At 40.9% G+C, this 22,903-nt stretch overlaps 1 protein-coding gene across 1 annotated transcript in view; it reads right to left on the minus strand.

Annotated features, from left to right (window-relative positions):
* Positions 1-22,903, minus strand: part of pigg (phosphatidylinositol glycan anchor biosynthesis class G (EMM blood group)) — a 93,602-nt gene that overhangs the window by 17,272 nt on the left and 53,427 nt on the right. The window contains exons 9-10 of the mRNA XM_066720758.1: positions 16,875-17,272; positions 9,372-9,563 (exon numbers count right to left, since the gene is read on the minus strand). Coding sequence (XP_066576855.1) covers positions 9,372-9,563; positions 16,875-17,272 — 590 coding nt within the window. The remainder of the gene's footprint in view (positions 1-9,371; positions 9,564-16,874; positions 17,273-22,903) is intronic.

Consider the following 22,903-nt stretch of genomic DNA (forward strand, 5'->3'; position numbering starts at 1 on the left):
GATCGAGCCAGTGGAATGGAAAAAACGACAATAGAAAGTGAAAGAGAAATCTAATAATCAATTACGTCCCCTGGTTGAACCCGAGTTATGATTCATCACCTGGAAATAGGAAGTTTTAAAGAGAAAAGCTCATTAGCTGGAAATAATATGTAGTGACTGAGCAGGGATTTATAACTTAACAGGATAAAGGTTTCTGAAATGTCAGAACTGGATGAAATTTGTATTTTTAGCCACACAAGAACAACATGTCCTCGTGGTGGGACAGAAATAGAAGCCAAGGTGCTTTCGACTGCAGAAGAGGCTCTTGTATGAAAATCTGCCAGTTGTTCATCCTGTTGCTTTTTTTCTGTCTTGAACTCTCAGTTTCATCCTTTATGAAGGAGCACTTCAACGGAGAGCAGATTTCTCCCACACAGTGGAGCGTCTAATCATCCTGGGTTTATCTGTTTGCTTTCAGTGCTGCGTTGGCTTTATGCTTTGTGCGAGTGTTTGACGTTGCCTGCACCACCAATGGCAATGCAGCGAGTCCTCTTCTGTACCGACATATCCAGCGATGTCAATGACGGGTCACTTCAGGTCCTGAGATACTCACTCCACGTCTCCCCCGTGGCGGAGGAAAATGCTACTTCAGATGGAGCAGCAGAGGAAGTGAGGGGCACTAAACAAAGCTGGGGCAACACAAGCTGCAAACGCAAAAATGGCTGCTTCCGCACGGCCTTTACAATTTGAAGAGGGCACCGAAATTAATCAACCTCTTGAGGGGGTTCTGAAAAGTTTGCCGCGTGCGACTCCGCAGCGGCACAGATGGGCAGAAAATACATGCAAATGTAATCTCTGTCTCTCCTCTCGCTATTTAGAAGTGGCACATACCCTCAAGGGGAAATCACGATGAAATGTCACTATGGCATTAATGCGCTGCATAGTAAAATTCTCTTGCTGCCAAGATAACACCTCCCCTCTTTCAAAATCGATGCAGACAAAGAGACTGTAATGGAGAATGAAGTGCATCTCTGTCATTGATGCACTTGGCATTTCTGCCTGCGAGTACTGGGGCGATGGGTCCAGAATGTCACAAACAACTCGCCAACCAACACCAGACAAGCACACACAAGCAGCCATACAGTGTCACACTAAGGAGGGAAAAATGACACTTGGTTTGTTTTTATGCTACCCAAAAAGCTGCACGTTTGTAGAAATAAAGAGGGAGAAATATTGATATCCAATTGTAGCAACAGTAACAGTAACAACAACAAAATATACCCATGGCACAGTAAGGGTAATTCATTTAATAAGATGATCATCTCTTAAGAATAAACCAGTTCTGATCACTTTCTATATATTATACTTTCCTAACCAGCAGTGGTGTGCTCTCTGATAATGTAAGTCTTATTATAATCATTATTATCAGTTTTATTTAAATTATTTAGCAGATTATCCAAGGCAATTTACACGGTTTAACAATCACCTGTACACATAACATTACATGAGAAACAACATCCTGATAAAAATGAAGTGAAAGTTACTCCATTTCATTGTACAAACACTTTGTAAGTTCAACTTCTAGGGAGTCTTCTGTTGTACATGAACACAACACCCTCATAGCCAAACTCCGAAACTGCACAGAGCACGCTACAGCAAACCTCTTTTTCCCGTTTTTCCTCCCAATGTGAGGTTTGTACAACAGTGATTTGATGTGGACCGTGGCGAGTGCTGGTGGATATACAGCTATAGCAAGTCTCAGATATGCACCGTTACGAGCAACATTTATAACAATAAAAAAACGAACACAGGATTTATGTCGTGAAGACAGTGGCGCCCTTCAGAATGAAATAAAAACCATGAAAATAACTGGACCGTGGATTATTGTGAAATTACAATGTTCATCTCAGCACATGCAGGAAGTAGGGATAACAAAGCAGCAAAGAACCAAGAGACAACGGTGGGGGAGGTCAATTAAGGTCAATGTCACCACAGACCAGCCTCCATAAATGACCCTCAAATCTCAAAAGCATCCTTCCTGTTCCTGGAATGAGTCCACGGAGGGGGAAGGAACAGGAAAAAGAGCTGTGTAATAATGTGATTGAGCTTTCAACACAGGGTCGTTGCACGTAACCCTGTAATTTCGGCTTGAATAAAAAGCGCTTGACGAGCAGATGGAAGCGGGAGAGAGACGACTTCATTTCAAGATGGAAGAAATGGCATCCCGATGGGAAAAGTACCACTGTGGCTCAAATAACAGGCTCCGTGCGAACCCTTTTGATTCAGCACTAGATTACAATGCAATGACGTATTCTAAGTTTTAGTTATTTAAGTAAACCCAGCTCGTGTGCAAGACACGGTTGTCAGGCAAAGGTCATTCACGTTTACTCTGGCCAGTGCCGACAGCTGTGGCCGTTTTTGTCGTTCACACTTCCTACGTGGCCGCAGCTGCTGCATGGAGAGCAATCTCAATTAGCGCTCTCCCCACAGGTGTCTCCCCAATCTAACCCCCTCTCTCTCCCCCTCGGTCTCTCTGAGCAGTAGTGGTAGTAGCCTGAACACTGACAGCCATCTTGCGCCGACCCGTTCTCGTCTCGTTTTCATTTGCCTCTCTTATTTTGGAAGCCTTCACAGGGTTTGAAGGCTCCTCAGGAACACGTTACAATAGGTCACTGTATTGACATTGCAGGACCTCAGTAACTACATCTTAGTTACTCATCAGAACAGTGTAATTATGCATTTGTTAACTTGTACTTGTGGATTACTGTCTCCTTCTCGAAGTGGATACACTAAAGAAGACCCCCAGGCATGTTTTTCTTTGTCCACCTTTGACAGTAACATATTACAGTACGTTTGTAGATTTTAATCAGCTGATGAAGCCTCTCTCTCTCTATAGATATAGAATCAAAACAAAACAATCTGAAATAGTCTTGTATGCCTTCTCATTAAACATTAATTTATTAAACAACCGGATGGTACAACACACAAAGATGCCTGTCAGAATCAAACGCACTGAACCTGACAGCAAATCTTGAAGATGGTAAGCCTTGTCAGACAAGATCCTATTAAAATATACCTCAGACAGATTTGTTTAAACATTTAAGTCATTTAAATAATTTACACAACTGTTCATATGATTTTCAGAAAGAATTCCATGCGTTTATGAAATCTCTTCAGATTAAACTATATTGCTACACAATATGCATATTTTCTTCATATTTTTTCTTCTTTGGGGAGTTAATAATGCCTCTGTGCAAACAGAAATTAAAAAAACTGCACTGTGGGCTTTGTTTCATCGTCTTCTGTCTGTTTATTTATTTATGAAAGAAGATGTAGTGCAAACTGCAGTACCTTATATGTATGTACACAAGTCTGTTTAACTGAAGTTAAATAAATCAGCTGCAGAAACTCTCCCACATTACAACAGGACAGGTTCATATGCAGCTTGTGGGCGATGCGTTCATTCTTCCTTATATCTGATTTATCCGAGTAGCTTGACCGACAGCATGAGGGATTAGATTGACTACTGGGGTGGCAGGATGTCCCAGATCACCGTGAATTTTGCAGGGCTTTAGCCTATGCATCAAATCAAACCGTAATTTAGCATGTCTTTAAAGCAAAACAAGTATTATTTTGTTGTTGCTCATAATTGAACTGTCAGATCCTCAGAAGCAGCACAATGCTGTATAATTATACATATCATAGCGGCACAATGGTTTGAATCCAGTTAGTAAACAGCAGGCAAGGTGCACATTGGCCCCTGCTGTTCTGTGGCATCTCGCTGATTTCGAGTTTTTTTGCGTGTGTTAAGCAGAGTCGTCTACAATGCGCTGGATTGTTAGCGAACCATGAACACACAAAAACAAACGCACACCAACACTCAAAGCTATTGCAGACACTCAATCATAAGAAGCTATAGAAGACTGAGGGAAGGAAAATCGGCTCATTTTCTGACCCGAAAGACAGATGTCAAAGCATTTGCTGCCAGACTCGTCATCTTCATTAGTAAAACAAACACAAATCAAACCGCACATAATGGTATATTATTTTCTTTCATAAACACTTTATTCTGACAATCTGTGACATGCATATCAAAAGTAATGTAACAGATCATATCTGATAGCTATCTGTCACAGATGGACAGTGAAATGAATAGTGAAAGTGTTTTAATATTGTTTTTGTTTTTTTAGAATCTCCAATTATCCCCCCCCTTCCCTAATTACTGAACGCGACTCACTAGAACGACCTCGAAGCCTCGTCAGGAGGGATGAGATAATTCTCGCATCCTCTGAGCTGCTCGCCTCGGAAAGCCATCTGCTATTCTTCACACTGCGAGCCCAGAGTGCCCCCGCTCATCGATTCCACCGACTGGAGCACCAGACACAGACAGAACGGCTAACGCCACCCAGTAGGGGGGTGCCCGAGGGTCCACAGTGGCCGCTCGGCTACGGAGACCTGATTTCTGCCCAGATGGCTTTCGAACCGCCCCCACCAGGCAGCACTCGGCCAAATTGTGGGAACGCACAGTCAAAGCCCAACGCACGGGCAGGATTTGAGGCACGTGGGAACGTAGCGTGCAAGCGTCCAAGTGGTGGTGTTACCTCACTGGAGCCACTAGAGCTTATCTTATACATATACTGTACATGTAAGAAACATGCAGTAACAGAGAAGAGAGTTTGACCATCTGACATTTAGTTTTTAATAGTTAATGACTGCTGACACTACTCCATGGGTTTCAGTGGTCAAGCCCATTGCCCTCACAGTTTAGATCAGCAATTCAGGAGTTAATTTCATGTAATTTATGACCTTACTGAAGACATTAAACTGTCTTCATACAGAGATAACCCACTGGAAGCAGCTACATCTCTCTCACACACAAACACACTCCTCCGGGATTATTGTCTTCCTGAACCTACGCTGACTCTGAGATTGAGAGTGCGACTGTGCCCCTGAGCGCACGCACTGCTCATACATCTAACCGACTGAAAAGTGTCTGTGAACAGATGTTCCCAGCCACGGCCACGGTGTGTGCTTAAATATATCCTGTCTGGAAGTGCCACCGCAGACAATTATTTTTATACCAATGTAAAAGACACACACAGCTACATATATATTCAGCAAAGGGAAAATAATTGACAAATGCTGTTGCCCTGGCTTATTATGCATGCAAAGTGTTATCAGACTGCCAAGGCATAATATTCTGGGCCCTTTTTTTTATTAATGAATGATTAAAAATATCAAACCGTGTTCATCATTTCTCTGAACTCTGAACAGCAAGACATTTATAAAAACATGTTACTATTAGATTTATTATGATGACGAAGATGACGGAAATTATTATTATTCAAAATAGTAATTAAAAAAATTATTACCCAGGGTGACACAGTTTAGCCCATAAAAGGGTATTAAATTGTGAAAATTTAGTATTCAATCACGGTGCTCTGCGGCACAGAGGAAGGCGTAGGGCTCTATCTCTCGGTCTATGACTCAAACTTCAAGTGCCAGAATCTCGGTAAAAAGTGTATCACTTTGCTCCAGGGAGCATGTGAATAAAGAGGATCTTTTGGAGCCTCTTTTGCGCGGCTCAAAGGGGTGGGAAGGATCAAAGCATTGACAAAATGATAGACGATTCAGGCACCTCCCCCCCCCCCAAAAAAAGAGAATGAGACCATAAATAAATATTGCCAAATTCAAAAGCAAGTGAAGTAAAGGACTCAGTGCGACTGTAGACAGCATGGGCATGTCTGCTGAAGTATTTGTGCACTTCATAAAGTAAAACAAACAACAGAAGTAACATTTGTAGGAAACAAAATTGAAGATTAACATGTGTATTATAAATCACATATGAGAAACCAGCCAATCACAGACCAGAATTTCCCAAGATTCCTTTACCTTTTATCTTGTGTATCAGTGTCATCCGAAGCAGAGCACTATCAGTATTCAGAAATAATACTGACATCGCTAAAGATTCGGATTTTCGACAAAGAAAACAAATGCACTAAACTTGCAGCTTCACTCTTATACTGTAAGAGAAACCCTTCACAAGACCCATTAACTTATAATATATAATTTTATGTTGATATATTTAGTCATATATTTAAAATAGACTATACATATTTAATATTAGACATAGATGAGTCTATAATCCGCGGGGTTATTCCGGCTTCATATGCTGTTGTTTCACACAGAACAATATCATCTTGGTCCATTTTGCATCTCCCACAGGTACGCCACATACAACCAGAAAATACATACTGTGGAGAGAAAAAAGGCTAATTCTGCACTTGTCAGAAGTGGCTGTTCCCAGACACAATATAAATTAGGATTTTATTGCTGATCTCGCATTTAACGGATAGATTTATAACACTGCCAAGTGGGAGCGGGAGGAGACATGCCAGCGAGGCTCAGTTTGACTGGGATACTTGAGCAACCTCATCCATATTTCCTAATTAAATATTAAAGGTAATTATATTTGGTCATGAAAATGTATTTGAAAATAAAAAAGGACCGTTCTTTTGCTTTAGAGCGAGGGAGCTTAGTCGTACGGGAGAGTTTTATTTCAGAACATGAAATTTAATTCGGGAGTAAAAACCAGGAGTCAGGAGAAGCAATAAAATATCGCTCCGTGGGATAAAAGGCAGCATAAGCCAAGGTGCTTACCTCCTGAGGAGCCACATTATTGTCAACTTGAATTTTAGCCTGAAGTTATAAGTGGCAAAATGTTTTCCAAAGCAAACAGACTTTCAGGCCCAGTGCTCCACCAGCCCTGCTGCTCTCTACAGCCGTCGTGTCTCCAGTAATGAAGCCGGGTGGTTAGAGTTCATGGTTTTAATAAGGAGGCAGAAGTGTCCGGGAGATCAAAAGGCTACATCGTGTGTTAGCAGGACGAAGCTGCAGTTTTTTTTTTTTTTTAACATTGTTAATTCTCTGCAGAAAACACATAAGCGATATCTTATGGTTGGGCGTGCAGCCGTTATGAAATTAATCAACCATGGCTGAAAGCAATCAGTTGTAAAACACAACCTTGTGTGCCTGTGTGGTATAATATATGGGACGCAGCAAGAAACTTGGGGTTCAAGTCATCAACGCCCGCACTGCCCTCAGGGGAAATAAGATTGGTAAGTGAACAAAACAGCAGTTCACATCTCGGGCTAACTGTTCTTCCAGCCAGGGATGCATCTGATGGCCTCAGACACAGAATATAGTACTGTGTGCTGGAAAAAACGATGCTGTGCCAAGTTTAAGACTAACTTGGAATTGGTTTACTGAGGACTATTTTTCATATTGGCAGGGAAATACAATGTAAGGTCAGGTGAATCCTCTGATGACGGGAATAACCAACACAGATTAATTTAAGGTGAGGGAACAGCAGTTACAGTGAGAATAACAGGTTAAATGCTGTTCAAGTTGATTGTTCTCTTAAAGGTTGCATTTACATCTTAATAACACTGATACAGCTTCATCATATTATTATTATATTACATATTTTTAGTATATAGTAAATATATTTAGTTTTACATGCTGGGTTGACAGGGTATACTGTAACTCATAACTAAAAACATGTACAATGCCATAGTACTAACAACAGAACAGAACAGAACATTTCAGAAAAAGGGAATTAGCAGTTGAGGAGAGAGAGAGGGCACACCTCACCAATACAGTAATAGGTATGCCCAGTTTGTCGCCCAGGCCACCGCTGGAAAACAGATTAAAGGCAGCAGATTTGCAGGGTTTAAAAAAAAACTAAATTTAAATGAAAATAAATTCCATAAAAGCAAGTGTCAGAGCAGATTGAAAAGGTTTAAAGCAATCCCTGAAGACAGACATCCCAAACCGCCCTCCAATGCCAGAGGCAGCAGGACTCATCTATAGAGAAGCCTAGCGGACTTCATGAAAGGACCTGGAAATACCATTAAGAGAAAAATCATGATGGTGGACCAAAAAGATGTAGGCAAAAGAAAACCGACCCGGGTCAGGCCAGACCAACTGGAACCTTGACAAGCAGGCCGGGTGCTTCGGGTCCAAAACGCCTGCACATTAAACAGATTCTAGGAGCGTAAATCCCATGAATTCTTTAAGCTGTTATTTTAGCAGAGTCAGTTCAATGTTCACTGTCTGTTGAAGGCTGTCGGAGTTCCTGGGGCTGCCTTTGCAAAGATATTTTATCCGCTTAAGATCTTCCTTACTGGCAAAAGTGGCAGAGGACTCCGCATGGTCTGGGGAGAAAGTACTCAGCAGGGCTTGGCAAACTCCCTCAATGTGACGGGCCAATGCCATGCAAGAGCGATACACACTTAGAGGGGAATGTCTGCCTGCTGTTTGCCATACATTGAAATGAGTGATTTGATAGAAATCAAATCAACTCTTTCAACTAACCTCTCCAGTCTGATGCCTCAGATTGCAAATGGCAGCTTTCATTAAGATAGGGTCCAAACATGTTGTTGTTTCTGCATAAATAACACACTAGTGACTTTTCACTTCATTGTTAATACCCAGACCGAAACACGAAGGTTTCAGGGGTGTGAAATTCGCAGCCTCTTAACAATTATTATGCTGCTTTTTGCAAAACAGAGAAGGCATGATGTCTTCATCAGACATCTTTTTTCTGCAGACTTCGAATAAAGTAGAAAAGAAAACTAACACAAAATAAAACCTCTACATAGTCATACACACCTAAGATAGATAGATATATTTGTAGAGAAAGTAACTGTAACAAAGGCTAATAATATTGTTTAGAGGGAACAGTACAGGACACTGGTCAGGGGGCAACGTATTCTGGCACTGCATTCATTAATATAGATGTATATACATACCAGACCGTCATTCCTTAGTTCCAGGTCTGGTTTTATTGTATCCCCATGGCCAGTGGGAAATGGGAGGTACGCGGATACTAATATCCTGGAGGGTATTGGGTCAATTCCAGGAAGCTGCATCTGCGAGTTGTATCTTATGTGTCCTGTGCTGCTGCTGTTATAATACGAAAGAACTCCCTCGCGATCGATTTTACTTCCAGGAGGGTGAGATGAAGGCCATTCCGGTCGAGCTGTGCGTCTTGCGTTTCCCTGCAACGTCCCCACAACGCAGGGTTAAAGGTGGCCAACAAAGAGACTGCGTGACAGTCAGACAGACTGGGTAGCTCTCAATAACAGCAGAGGAGCTGTTGAAAAGTGGGGTGGATCAGCACTTTGCACATGGAATTCAGAGCCCCTAATCATAATAACCTCTAGTCAGATAGATTATACTCCGAGTGTTTTATTTAGCTGGTGTAATCTATTAGGGTTTCCAGATTAGATGCTGGTTTAGTGAACAAGCAGGGAATAAGGGTTACATAACCGTATACTCATTTCACGCTGGGAAGGACAACACTTCAGACGGCGGTTTCGTGAACTTACTTGGAGATGTCTCTCCCATCCCGTTGCCATGGGAACAGCACATTGCCGACGGCGGCCCGGTAGCTGTAGACGCCCAGCAGGCCCAACGCCAGGGCTACTTTAGAGACCAGAGAGCACCGCCGCTGCACCAGGGAGAAGATGAGGGCCAGGGAGGCCGCGGCAAGAAGGGAGAGCGCGACATTGTGCTCGGAGCTGCGGGGAAACAAGGACAACCATCAGCGCGGCCGCGGCTTATTCCATCAGACATCCCGGCGGGGCGATCGTCCAGGCATCTCGCGGTGTGCTCTGTATTTTGTGCTCAGCAACAGGGACACATGGGCGTGCTGCTTGGTGTTTTGTCACAGTTGTGTGTATGCGAAGGCTGCTCATCTCCACACAGCAGGGTCTCTCACAAACACGGTCATCTGAGTGCCAAGGGGACTGGGGGGATGGCAAAACCAATCTCGGTGATATAAACAAGCCAACTCTACATCTTCTGTTGTAAATAATGTGATCGACAACCAATCAGCAGTGAGGATTTACAGCTGTTGGAGCAGATCCCTTTATTTTACAAGCAGTTATTGAACAATCATATACAGTACCATTGTCCTCATACAGTTTCCAACCACATTGTGATTGACATCTTCTAACCTACATACTACCCAGACACTAATCTACGTACATTACTACTACTACACACCTACATACTATCAGGCTGTTATCGACAAACACAATTAACAACCTACATTCTATACATACTGTCACTGTAGTGGTCCAGTGGTCACTGTAGTGGTTACTGTACGTTTATCAATTCGATTTTTATCGAACATTTATTTTCACTGCGCATATTTTCATTTGAGTTTTCCTCTCCTGTCCCTGTGCAGCTGGTTTAAATTAATCAGAAAACGGACGTAGATTAAGGACGACATAAAGCCCCCAGATGTTATCAGGCTTTCCCCAGAGAAGAATGGAGGTAAAATGTAAAACAGCCGTGAAGACTAATAGTGAAACGTTTTAAAATACTCACTGGCGGCTGGTTATCTGTCTTGTGTTTGGTCTTCAGGTTGCTGTATCATAACCAGTGCAGTTTCTATTTACAATAAACGGCAACAAAACAAACCAAACTATCACAACCGCAGCCAATGCACAGAGCCCCCTGCGAATTCTTGCAACAGATCAATTTATTCTGTACTTACCTGAAGTAACAGATGAAGTAGCGAACGATTTACTTTGTACACGAATACAAATAACTGTACCAATTACATGTATTAGAATTGCTCAGTGAACAAAAAGCAATTTTTGTAATGAATCATAATAAAGCTGCACAAGGGGTTTCAGTCAGCAATAACTGTGCAATAATCATTCGTTGTTTTGTTTTCATATTGAATGAGATATGGAGAAAAGGTACACATTAAATGAACAGCAGATTAACCCTGAAAAAAGAACTATTGGCGGAGTGCTCTATTCAAGATATGTGTATAATTGCCACAGCATTGCATATACAAGTTGCTGCTGCATTTTCCCCGGCTAGAGAACTATAAACAGATTTGCTTATGTATATTTCTAGGTAAAACACAATGAGGGACTATTCACTGAAATTCTTGGCCAAGGGATGGGTGTATCGGGGCTCAGAACAATGTCTTGCTTTGGGGAATTACTTATTTATATTTATATTTGCATTTTATGTTTGAAATGGTGAGTTGATGCAGCTTACCAAAAAAAAAAGAAGCACATGTGCATTTAAGACAGAACATATAAGGCACTACTTTAAATTAAACCATGCTGGAGGTATATTTGGGATGAGCTACATAACCCTGTGAAGGAAATCAGATTTGCAGAGATTCTTCTAGAAGCAGCTTCACATTTCCATTATTTCTGCCCCCAAGAAAGAACATCAATCCTTCTGGAGAAAATGCCAGCAAGCGTTGCAGTGCTTAAACAAAATAAAACTGTAGCCCTGAAATATTAGGAGCAAATTGGCCTCCAGGTTTGATGTTTAAACTTTCTTGAGTTGAAAACAGTTTACATTACAAAGTTATGGATTTGTTGGCTGCAAAGCTTCAGTCCAAAGCTCGATGAATGGCACGCGTGATACATTTATGGTTAAAGCAAGACTATTAGTATTCTGTGACAACGTGTCATGAAGGTCTGTTTTAGATCAAAGGAAAAAAGAAAATAAACGTTAATGGTCTGATGTAGGCCTAAGCATTTTATCTGAATGTTATTAATCCTTAAAGGCTTTTCTACAGACACGATGTACAAACATTGCATAATTAACGATATCTTGTCAGTCACGGCCGTGTTCGCAGAACTGGTTGCTTTCAGGATTTAGACATTAGATTAAAGCTGCAACTTTTAAGTACTATTTTTTAAATACCTAACACGGTAGTCTACTAGTGAGAGGGGAGAAATGCTGAAACCCCAGGCACAGTACAACATGGGGCTGCAACCCACCGAGAAGGAATTACAGCATTCACAAGGAACCATTTCAAGTTTCGAACATTGAACACAGAAACTGTTAATCTTGTCAGATGTGATGAAAACTGTTAAAGGAGATCCGTGAGGATGGGAATTCCTTATTTTTGAGCATTAAAGGATTTCAACCAGTCTGGCACAGTTATTAATAGTCCTATATTGCATCATTACTTCTCTCCTTTGTTGTCCTTAAGTTAGGCAATATTTGTAACTGTAACTGCTAAATAATGCCCTAATTGTGTGAAACTGATGGCATTTCCCATAGTGTCTACTACTTCTTTGTTGTGCTTAACTTCTACACAAGTGTTGATGGAAAAAGCAGGCAATGCAGTATAAAACGCAAAAGGATTCACCATACAAACTACACACAAAAAGGTCCAACTGATAGCTGGAATTCCTTATAAACACAAAGTCTGTGCCACTTTGTTTTCTCAGGAAATGCGCTGTTTCACCGTGGCTGTTAAGAGTTGCTCTTCTTCTCTTCTGCACCATGGATTCAAAGGAGACAAGGCAGGCATGCAAAAAAGGAGCACCTCATCTCCAGCAGTAATCAGTGTGTAGCACAGGGGCGGCTTGTTCACTTTAGGATGCACAGGGGAGTGCAATACCCAGAGCTCATTATGGGAACTGCAGAAGCAGTGCATTAGGGAAAGGTGTGTGTGTGAGGAAATATGAAAATGCAGGATAACCTGCCAGTACAATATTATAATTGAAAATACATTGCACTACCCCACCCCACACACACACACAGTGAGAATACTGATGACATCCTGTAAAAACTATCCAACTTTTATTTTCTACCACAAGCTACACTGTCAATGTTGACTGCGCATATTCCTACTCCTCCTGTTGCTCAGTATTTAAAGCCTTTGGTAAACAATTGTATCCCTGCCTTTTTTGTATTAATTGAAATGTTTTTTACGAATCCCAGATTAATGTATTACAGGATGGAAAGCAAGAAGAAATCCGCTTTGGTTATCAGGAAACCACCAAGCTTGGTCAGATGCAAAAATATAATTCATGTTAGTGTACATAAGCAATAATGAAAGTGATGCTTTTAAAGATGGATGTTTAGTTTGCAATACTGTTCAATCCTCTCATTACTGGCTGGCTTACTAGGGGGGACAGTTGGTGAGGATTTGATTGGGACAGCACTGTGCCAGCTCTGAAATTCAGCAATAGAAACTTTATGTTTTGTAAATAATTCTAATATGTAAACAAATTAGAAAAGTTTTGAAGCCCCCCGTTGGTCAGTAACTCTGTAATTCCGTACCATTTTCTTTTTACAAATGACAAATACAGAGATCCTGCCTATACACAATATACAGAACCGATATGTTTAGTACATCTCAGTGGTTCAGCCAGAAGTGCTACAAAATAATAAATCTTGTTTTTACTTTGGTTTCAATCCAAATAATGAACTTGTTAAAAAATTGCAGGTGGTGCCTATTAAATTAGCCTGCAGATAGTTTCCACGCCAGCCCAAACAAACAAGTTAACAAACAAATACACACACACACATGCTCAGAAACACACATCGACTACTAAATGCTTAGGCTTCAATAGGCATTTCATGAAAAGGCTGCCAACTATGAAGTTTTCATCAGGATAAAATACAGGACTTTATAGCTCAACAGAGAAAAGTTATTTTAGCTCATTATCCCCTTTTGTCTTACTTGTCAGTATGTGTTTGTTTATTCTATCAAAATAATTACTTTAGTGCTTAAAAAACATTTAGAAATGATAACTCAGTGCAAGGAGGTGTCATGAGATGTAACTTCTGACACAAAGCTTCACAGTCCTGCTTCTAAGGACTTACAATTTGACTTTTCTTCCATTGTGTTAAATACATTACTGCCTCACTACAGCGGTCTAAACTCTTAATTACCAATTACTAATTAAGGATGTACACACACAGTAGAAAATTGCACTCATATAAAAAGCACTGTTAGTTCTCCATAGGCAAATTAATTTAACTCCAGGCATCTGGTCACTGAAACAATACAGGGAGGGGCAGCTTTGAAACACAGCCTTTGGTACGAAGTTAATGGTAATTTCTATCCGTTTAATTTAGGAAGAGAAGAAAACAATTTGAAAAACATTGTTCTAATCAAGCAAACAGTTCAATTATTGGGTTCAATGACACGAAGTAATTAAGATCGGAGTCTGCCTTGGAAAAAAAATCCCATCAATAACAAAGAAAATTAAAACAGCAGCCATAGGGGGTCCAAAGAAACTCTTTCTACAGAAATGTGCTGAAAGCATTGATCAAGCTTTGGTGACCAACTGAGATTCAGATATGGTCGCTGGTTTCAGTGATAATCATGAAGTTGAGAGAGTTGTCTTTATCAAACAACAGTGTGAAGACCTCAGACAAACCTCCAAAACAACTTTTTTCTTTTTTTTGTTCTTGGCTAAATAAATTCAATTTCCTTAACCCATATGTATATAAATTGTTTCACACCTCTGCCTCAATCAGTCCTTTTTTATTTATGTGGCACACCACAGCACCTTAGCTTAAAACATCCCTCTTCTGATTTGAATTCAGCCCGTCTTACTACACATCAAAGCAATCTGCTGGTTTGTAAGGGATTTCGAACATCCACAGTTTCTCATCAATGCGTTCCTTTTGTAGTTTGATACCCCCTATTTGGTACCAGTAATGCACATTCTTATTGCCTTCACCTTTACTTACATTCAATTTAATCTGATCTGCCTCTACCCAGTTTAGTATCTGGGCAATGTTTTCCTGGGTGCTCTGTGTGGCAGGTGTGTTTGTGACCAACGCTCTGTGTGTTGGCCCATACCGTCTGCATGTTTAACGAGACCAGATAATTTATGCAGCAACACCAAAAAAACATTTAAATATGTTCTGTGGTTTCGGTGGTGGAGATTGTATCCTCTGGATGATGAACACATCTCACATTACAAACAGAAGTGGGAACCCTCCCGTGTCTCTTAAGCTTACCCCCATTTGAAATGAGCTTTACAAAGTTAATTCTCAACGCATTACTCTCGATGGAATTATATAGAAATGTGTGTTTCTATCCAGTTCGAAATTGTTCGCTGCAGATATTCTAGGGGTTTGAAGTGCAAAAGAGGCGTGAGGGTGATAGTTGCACACAACTGAAAAGCTGCTGGTGTTTTTATTTGCGAACACAAAGATGCGATTCTGCTGGGAAGCGGCAATCCAATGGCCTTGGAGTTCTACAGAGGTATTCTACTTGAGTTCCGATGGATTGCTCAGGGGATTCCAACAGAACAAAAACTAGCAACAAACTTGCTACCAAACGCAATTAGAAATGTAGCTGAAGAAGATTTAGCTTTCGACAGCTTTAATCTTACTATTCAGAGAGGCCTCTATTATATCTCTACTGCGGAGGATTCGAAGACCATTCTACTCCTCTAGAAGGACAAAATATATACTTTAAAACATATATCTTTGTAAATACTTGTGACAGTCTAGATACAAGGTATGTGTTCTTAGAAACTACAGAAGAACCAACTTGAGAAGCGTTATACACTCACTTCGAAGGCGGGGACTATACAATCTCAGCTACCTACTATATACGACTAGGGAAGACAGATAAAGTGTACAATAGGGAAGAATGAAAAGGTAAAAACTTAAGTAAATTTCGATCCTCCAAGGGACACAACTGCCAAGAAGCACACCTGACAAAAAGCTGTGTTCGGATGCCACCTCCACACACACAGACCTTTGAAACTGAGTGCCCTGCGTGACCTGTAGCAATGTTTAGTACATGGTATGGAGGGAGCTGAAGTATCTCCACAGATGCCAGTTTGTGTGTGCTGGGGCTGCACTGTAGTCCGACTCTGTGATCCAATAGGAACTAAACCCATTTCAGCAACGGTATAACGATACGGTACACTAATAATATCATTTATTTACACTTTTTCTTCATTTCAATGCTGTTGCTGACATACGGGATTCACAAAGGCAGACAGGCAGGCGCTGCGGAGCTCTGGATCAGAAGTACACTTCTAACAGAGCGGAGATCCCAGTGCGAACCTGCCCTCGGGCTGTCTGTCTCCGTGGTAACTCACACCGGTGCAATCACACGGCTGACTTGTCATCCTACCGTCAGACTGTTTCAAGAACATACAGATACTAAGTGCCTGCCTTAAGTCATGTATTGGACTTAGAAATCAGGACATATATAAAAAAAAAACATAATATAATAACCCCTTCCTCCTTCTCTTTAATGATGCATCTCCATTACATTATTTTCCTTCCTTAGTTCAGAACTGGTCATTCGCACCTGTGTTAATCATGCTTCCAAATACCTTCAGCGTCATTGTGTGCATGCAGTACCTTACACAGAACAAGTACCCTTTCCTTTAGCTTACTTAGATCACACAAATATACAGACGGCTTCCACCCACTGTTCTGGTCAGACGTAAATAAATGCTGTATAATTTGCAGCCCGCGTGTAACATGTTCTCAGTTCATACTTGTGTCGGACTGATTGAGGAAGATTTGTGGAGCAGGATTGGGTGCCACTAAGACAGCTAATGACTAAACTTTGATGAAAATACCTACGCAGGACCACGGCAACAATGTAAGCACATTTCACTTTCCAAACATCGTCTCCCTTTGTATTAAATCAAGATGGGTGACATTTTACATCTCCGCATCTGTGTTCACGCCTCCTGTTTGTATGTGAAACGGCGAAGAAAGTCTGGATTGAGATGATTAACTATGTTGCATCACAGGAAACCACAGAATTAAACTCACATGCCAAGTAACACACATTCGGCGGCTTTAATTAGTGATGTGAGAAAAGCCCAGCAGTGTTGATTTTCAAGAGGAACTCATGAAAACACCAGAGAAAGAAGCATGCCTCTGTTCACACGCCAATCATTCCTTTTATCGGTTCATTCTCATATTCCCTAGCAGTGCAGACACCCATTAATCATCTTGCAAGTGATATAGCCTACTTTTTTAACATCTTGTCTAGATGTGTTATGAGTTGTTCTTTTCCTTATTGGGGACTTGGTGCACCGCGCCCCTTCCCCCACACTACACACCTGTTCAGCCAGTGCCCAAGGTCCGGGAGATGAGCCCACTGCACACCTGTCTGGTTCAAGGAGCGGAGCACGCGACAGCACGCCAGACTGACCAAGGGAGTGGCCAAGGCCAGCCACTTCTCATTGCTGCCTCTCGGCCCATAGCTCGGCGTTGGAGCGTCCTCTTTGGAGGGCAGGAAGGGGCTTTCTTCTAGATCCTTGTAGCTCTTCTTCTCCCTGAAGTACTTCCTGCAGACGTCCTGGAACAACGCCAGGCACAGGGTGTTGAGTAAGAAATACCAGGTCTGGTGTTCCTCCTCGATAAAACTGCTGGCCCCTAGGCTCAGCACGTGGCCCAGGGTCCCGGTGAGCAGCAGGGTGTCAAGCTCGGAAAAGCCCGAATTGGAGGAGGTCTGAGTCTGTTGCGAAAGAAGAAACATTAAAAGACCATAACACATGGAAGAAAACAAAAACACAAAACATATAGTACTGTGCAGAAGTTTTAGGCAGGTGTGAAAAAATGCTGTAAATTAAGAATGCTTTGAAAAATAGACATTAATAGATTATATTTATCAATTAACTAAATGCAAAGTGAGTGAACATCGTGTACCGCTCTCCAGCCTTTCGGTGAACAAACTGCCTTCTGCTACAGCCAAATATCACATTTTGACTCATTAGTCCAGAGAAGCTGCTGCCATTTTTCTGCACCCCAGTTCCTGTGTTTTCATGCATAGTTGAGTCGCTTGGCCTTGTTGCCACGTCGGCTTTTTGGCCGCAAGTCTTCCATGAAGGCCACTTCTGAGCAGACTTCTCTGGAGAGTAGATGGGTGTACCAGGGTCCCACTGTTTTCTGCCAATTCTGAGCTGATGGCACTGCTGGTCATCTTCCGATTGTGAAGGGAAGTAAGCATGATGTGTCTTTCATCTGCTGCAGTAAGTTTCCTTGGCCGACCACTGCGTCTGCGATCCTCAACGTTGCCCGTTTCTTTGTGCTTCTTCAAAAGAGCTTGGACAGCACATCTGGAAACCCCTGTCTGCCTTGAAATGTCTGCCTGGGAGAGACCTGGCTGATGCAGTAGAACTACCTTGTGTCTTGTTGCTGTTCTCAGTCTTGCCATGGTGTATGACTTTTGACAGTAAACTGTCTTCAGCAGCCTCACCTTGTTAGCTGAGTCTGGCTGTTCCTCACCCAGTTTTATTCCTCCTACACAGCTGTTTCTGTTTCAGTTAATGATTGTGTTTCAACCTACATATTGAATTGATGATCATTAGCACCTGTGTGGTATAACTGTTTAATCATACACCTGACTATAGGAATACAAAATCCCTGGCTTTGTGTAAGTGTACCTAGAAGAACTGATGCTGTTTAGAAGAAAAGGGTGGTCACACCAAATATTGATTTGATGTAGATTTTTCTTCTGTTCAGTCACGTTGCATTTTGTTAATTGATAAATATAATCTATTAACACGTCTATTTTTGAAAGCATTCTTACTTTACAGCATTTTTTCACACCTGCCTAAAACTTTTGCACAGTACTGAACATTGTGTGGCTTTGAGTCAGCTGGTAAACAATTTCAACAGACATTTCAGGCAGAAATCAAACTAAGAAACAAACCAATAAAACAACAGAATGGCACAAAAGGTTTGGGTTCTTGGCAACATGTCACAGTATGACACAGAAACTACATTTATAAACTCCTCCTTCCTGCACGCCAGTCACAAGTATTCATTTTATTAAAAAGCAAAAACAAAAAAAAAAAAGTCCTGTTGGTAAAGAAAAACTGTAAATCATTTTTTTTGTATTCTTTCAGTTCAGTTTTGTCTCCACTGATGAAGGTTCACTCATCAATATGCACAAGTGCAAAGTGTATCATTAACAGGCGCCCGATAATGTATGCGCACCTTGGAGAAACGTTGATTAGTCTGAGGAGCACGAGGCACCTGCATTTATTAAACGAGAAAGTATTCTCAGAGGGCGGCCGGTAAACGTATCCACAGCATGATGGATGCCGTTTGAAAGGGGCACAGTAACAGGTCCCCCTGATTTCAATATAACTAAAAGTGGTTTATCTTGAATATGATGAACTTCACGATCGACTAAATAAATAAATAATATAAATAGTTCCTCCTCAATAGTAAGTGGAACATTTTTCTTGATTCTCAAGTAGTTACTAAAATTACAGCATCACCTCAGCAGAATAATCCAAGGTCATTCGGTGAAGTTTTGACTGTGGATATTTCAAGGACAGAGTAAAATGTGAAGAGAAAAAATATAAACAGCAGCAAATAAACAAACCTAGAATATCCCGTACCAGCTGAAGTGTGTGTGGCATTAATAGTCTTACTTTTTCTTCAAAATGCAAATGTAGCACTGTCAACACCTTAGATAAGCTTTGAGGAGGTTTAATTGGTTCTGAACCACTAAGCAATAAGAGCTCTCGGCTGTTATTAAAGTCCAAACTGTCAAAACAGCAGGCACCCCTTTGCCCATATACCCCAAGCTGGAGAAACTAGTCTCTGAGCTGTAGATATAATATATATATATATATATATATAAAGACCCTGTGTAATAATTAACAATACAGCTTTTTTTACCTTGTTCTTACTGTAAATGTTGGAAATGGTCTGTGAGTGTGTGTGTGTGTGAGTGTGTGTGTGTGTGTGTGTGAGTACGTGTGCGTTATAGTAACCATTTAAAATGTACTTACACTCACCAATTGGGATAAATTGACTGAAATTAATTTAGATTCTTCTTTTTTTATATAGCTGTTTACAAATGGGAAGAGGGTTTTGTATTTTAATATCTCTGACTGAACAGCCACCATTGTTTGAACCCTCAACCCACAAAATGAAGGTGGTGGCTTACAGACTCTTTCCAGAATCAGTCTGAACTCTTATTTACCCCCTGCATTGATATACAGCTCTGGAAAAAAATAACATTGATTTCTGAACTTGGAGTGGTCTCAATTTTTTCCAGAGCTGTATATACCACTATCCCATGTTCAAAGCAAATGTTCTGCTAACTGGCCACTCACAAGACTCTACCCCTTCACCTCCTGCCAATGCACAGACACAGTCATGTAAAGGAGGCTCTGTTCAGTTGCTAATGTGAAATATTTCCTCTGACCCTCTGCAATCTGTGGAGGAGACATGAGATTGATCTATTTCTGCCAAGTGTTCTCATAATTCCTACCTCGGCGAAGGCAACTCTTAGCCTAAAGAACTGTACATCAGCTTGATGGATGGATCTGACACTCGGCTATTTATGATACGAGCACCTAACTGTGTTATGTTGTGCAGCTGTGTAATCAATCAATCTCGGAGTGCACGGTGAACTTAACCAAGAAGAAAATGAATTGTGTAGCCACATTTCTGTTAGTGTAAACACAGTTGGCGGACGTCCCTTGAGCTTGCACAAGTAGATTAGATCTCTAAGCTTTTTATATATTTGTGTCAAATCTGCTAACTTTACATTTGAGGATTTTTCCCTCCCCTTCTTCTGGCTGCTCTCTCCTTTGCCTGTGAATGAAATCCTAGTGCCGACCATCATTTATATGCTAATCCAAACGTGTTTTTCCAGTGTTGCAGATTCCTGCCGATATCTTCTTTTCACCATGAACAGGCATGGTATTTTTTTTTCTTCCCATTCCTGTGGATTCCACTGATAGTCTATCAAATTAAACAAATGGAAAGCAGCTTATTACTGAAATGTATCTGGGTGTGCTGCTTTTCATTTCAATGAGAAGCCTCTCATTCTTCGCACATTAATACGCAAATAACTTCAATCACCCATGGACACCATTGGCTTCCCATTTGATTTCATTAAAGCGAGATCTGCTCAATAGCTGGGACAATTTGTTTACCATTAGGGGTCTATATAAACAAAGGAAAATCATCAGCCATCATCAATGCATGCTAACAAGAAAAGATAGGATAATAGGAAGTGATATTATTCAGAATGATTTCCAAAACACATTAGCTAGCTGTCATGTTAGCATGATTGATTGAACTAATATATTCTGAAGGAATGCAGACCAGCATTATATAAACGTAGGAAACAAAAGACTCTTTGCCGAGTTTAAATTTTAGCCCTTTTTATTTGTATATTCCATTTATTTGTTAATTAACATTTATGTTCCTCCTCGGTGAATGGTTTTGCACTTTATCCTCGGCCTCGATTAATTTGATTCTGCAAATTCTTGGTACAGAGCAGAACGTTTCAGAATCGCAGAATATATCTTTGAAAGAAAATGAGGTCAAACGAGGTCACTCACTAGAAACTAGAAAGTATAATCCTCTTTTTTTCTGCATTTGAAATTTCATTTTCTTACCTTCCTTTTTTCTGCCTTTCAAGAAATGCAATGAAATGGACAGCCTACTGCCGACACTTTGATATCGATCCCTATTGCCTGAAATAAGATTTCAGCAATTAAGACAAAAATCCAAAACGGGGATTGAAGCAAAACAACAAGGACAAAATCTGAATGTATCTATGATATAAAAATAAACTGTTCTTCAAGGTTGGAACATTTGGTACTTTATGCTGATTGGGTACTGAGGTAATGGGTGCAAGTAACACAATACAAACACTAATTATTGACTATTACATGTACTTAAAAGCACAGTTATCACAGTTTCTCCAAGTATGGTCTATTTGTCTTCCTGTGAAGTGAAGTATCCGTGACTTTGGTTCAGTTTTAACACTTAAAAGTGCATCACTCACCAGGAAGTGCCGGGTTTCAGGATGTTTATATGTTGTTTTAGTCCACACCTTTACCCAAGACAACTCATTTACTCCTTTAAAACAAATTCACAATTTCCCTCTGCCTCAGAAAAGGCTGAAATGTATCCACATGCAAAAAACCCAAACCAAACCTAAACAATGAAGTGAGAGAAACAGAAGTGCGCCTCTGTGCGACTTCAGGGAGGCGATGCTCCCCAGGTTCGCATCCCCGCACCGCGCCTCTCTGCTGCGGCGCACTTCTGCCATGGAAATTATGCACAATTATGAGCCTATAAAATTTCTACTGAAGCTCTTTTTTATCACAGTAAACGGAACTCCTCATTGAGAAGTTTCCATCCCTATCTGAACAGCACAATGACCACAGTGGGTCTTAGCGTTTCATTTTTCTCCTGGCATTAATAATTCACACAAAAATCACGGCTGGGCTGCCTGGGCATAAAAACTACCAGGAGTGAAGTAGTAAGTGCAGTTTATTTAAAGTGCCAAAGTTCCATAAAGTAAAGAGCTCACAGTTAAGCTAGACCGCAATCCAGGTCTTTCAAACTCAAGACATGAGGTCCAATACATGCACAAAACAAACGGGATTAAGGACACACTCCTGAAGTGCATCCATCTAGCTCAGCCTTCTGACTGCCACTCCCGACCGGCTCACTTCACTCTCCTTTCACACTGTGCACAGGAGTAAATCAAATGAAATCACAATTACCTTGTTAACTTAACGTGTCAATCATAATGAAGGCAGCAATTAAACTGTTGATGTAAATGGCGAAATCCTACTAATAATAACAGAAACGGTGAATAGATGAAATGCATGGCATCCCATTAAATATAATTGTTAATTGCTTTGTCATTCAAACAAACAGACATACACACACACACACACACACACACACACATATATATATATATAATACTAATAATTAATTCCTTCTTTGCATGTCCTGACCCTAGATCTTCACTGGACCTATTTTCCTTTCAGGTAAGTGCATTTAATTGTAAATACATTTACAGGGAACATGCAATGTCCGTGTAACCCATAACTGTAACTACACAAGCTCCAGTATGGGGTGCTTTGAAAGTTAAACAGCACACAAAGTGATTAATAAAGTTATGGATGAACAACGCCAGACACAAAATGTTTTGCGGACACATTTCTTTGATTTTGCGATGGTGAGTGAAAGAAGCTATATGTAAGTCTTCTTCAGAAAACTGAGCTCATCCAGTGAGGCTGCTGTCTGGCGACTAGTATTGTTTTCAATACACAAAGTCTGTCTGTTTCATGCCTACTAAATACCCACCTATTTG

Source organism: Amia ocellicauda, chromosome 13, assembly GCF_036373705.1.
Source record: "Amia ocellicauda isolate fAmiCal2 chromosome 13, fAmiCal2.hap1, whole genome shotgun sequence".
NCBI lineage: Eukaryota > Metazoa > Chordata > Actinopteri > Amiiformes > Amiidae > Amia > Amia ocellicauda.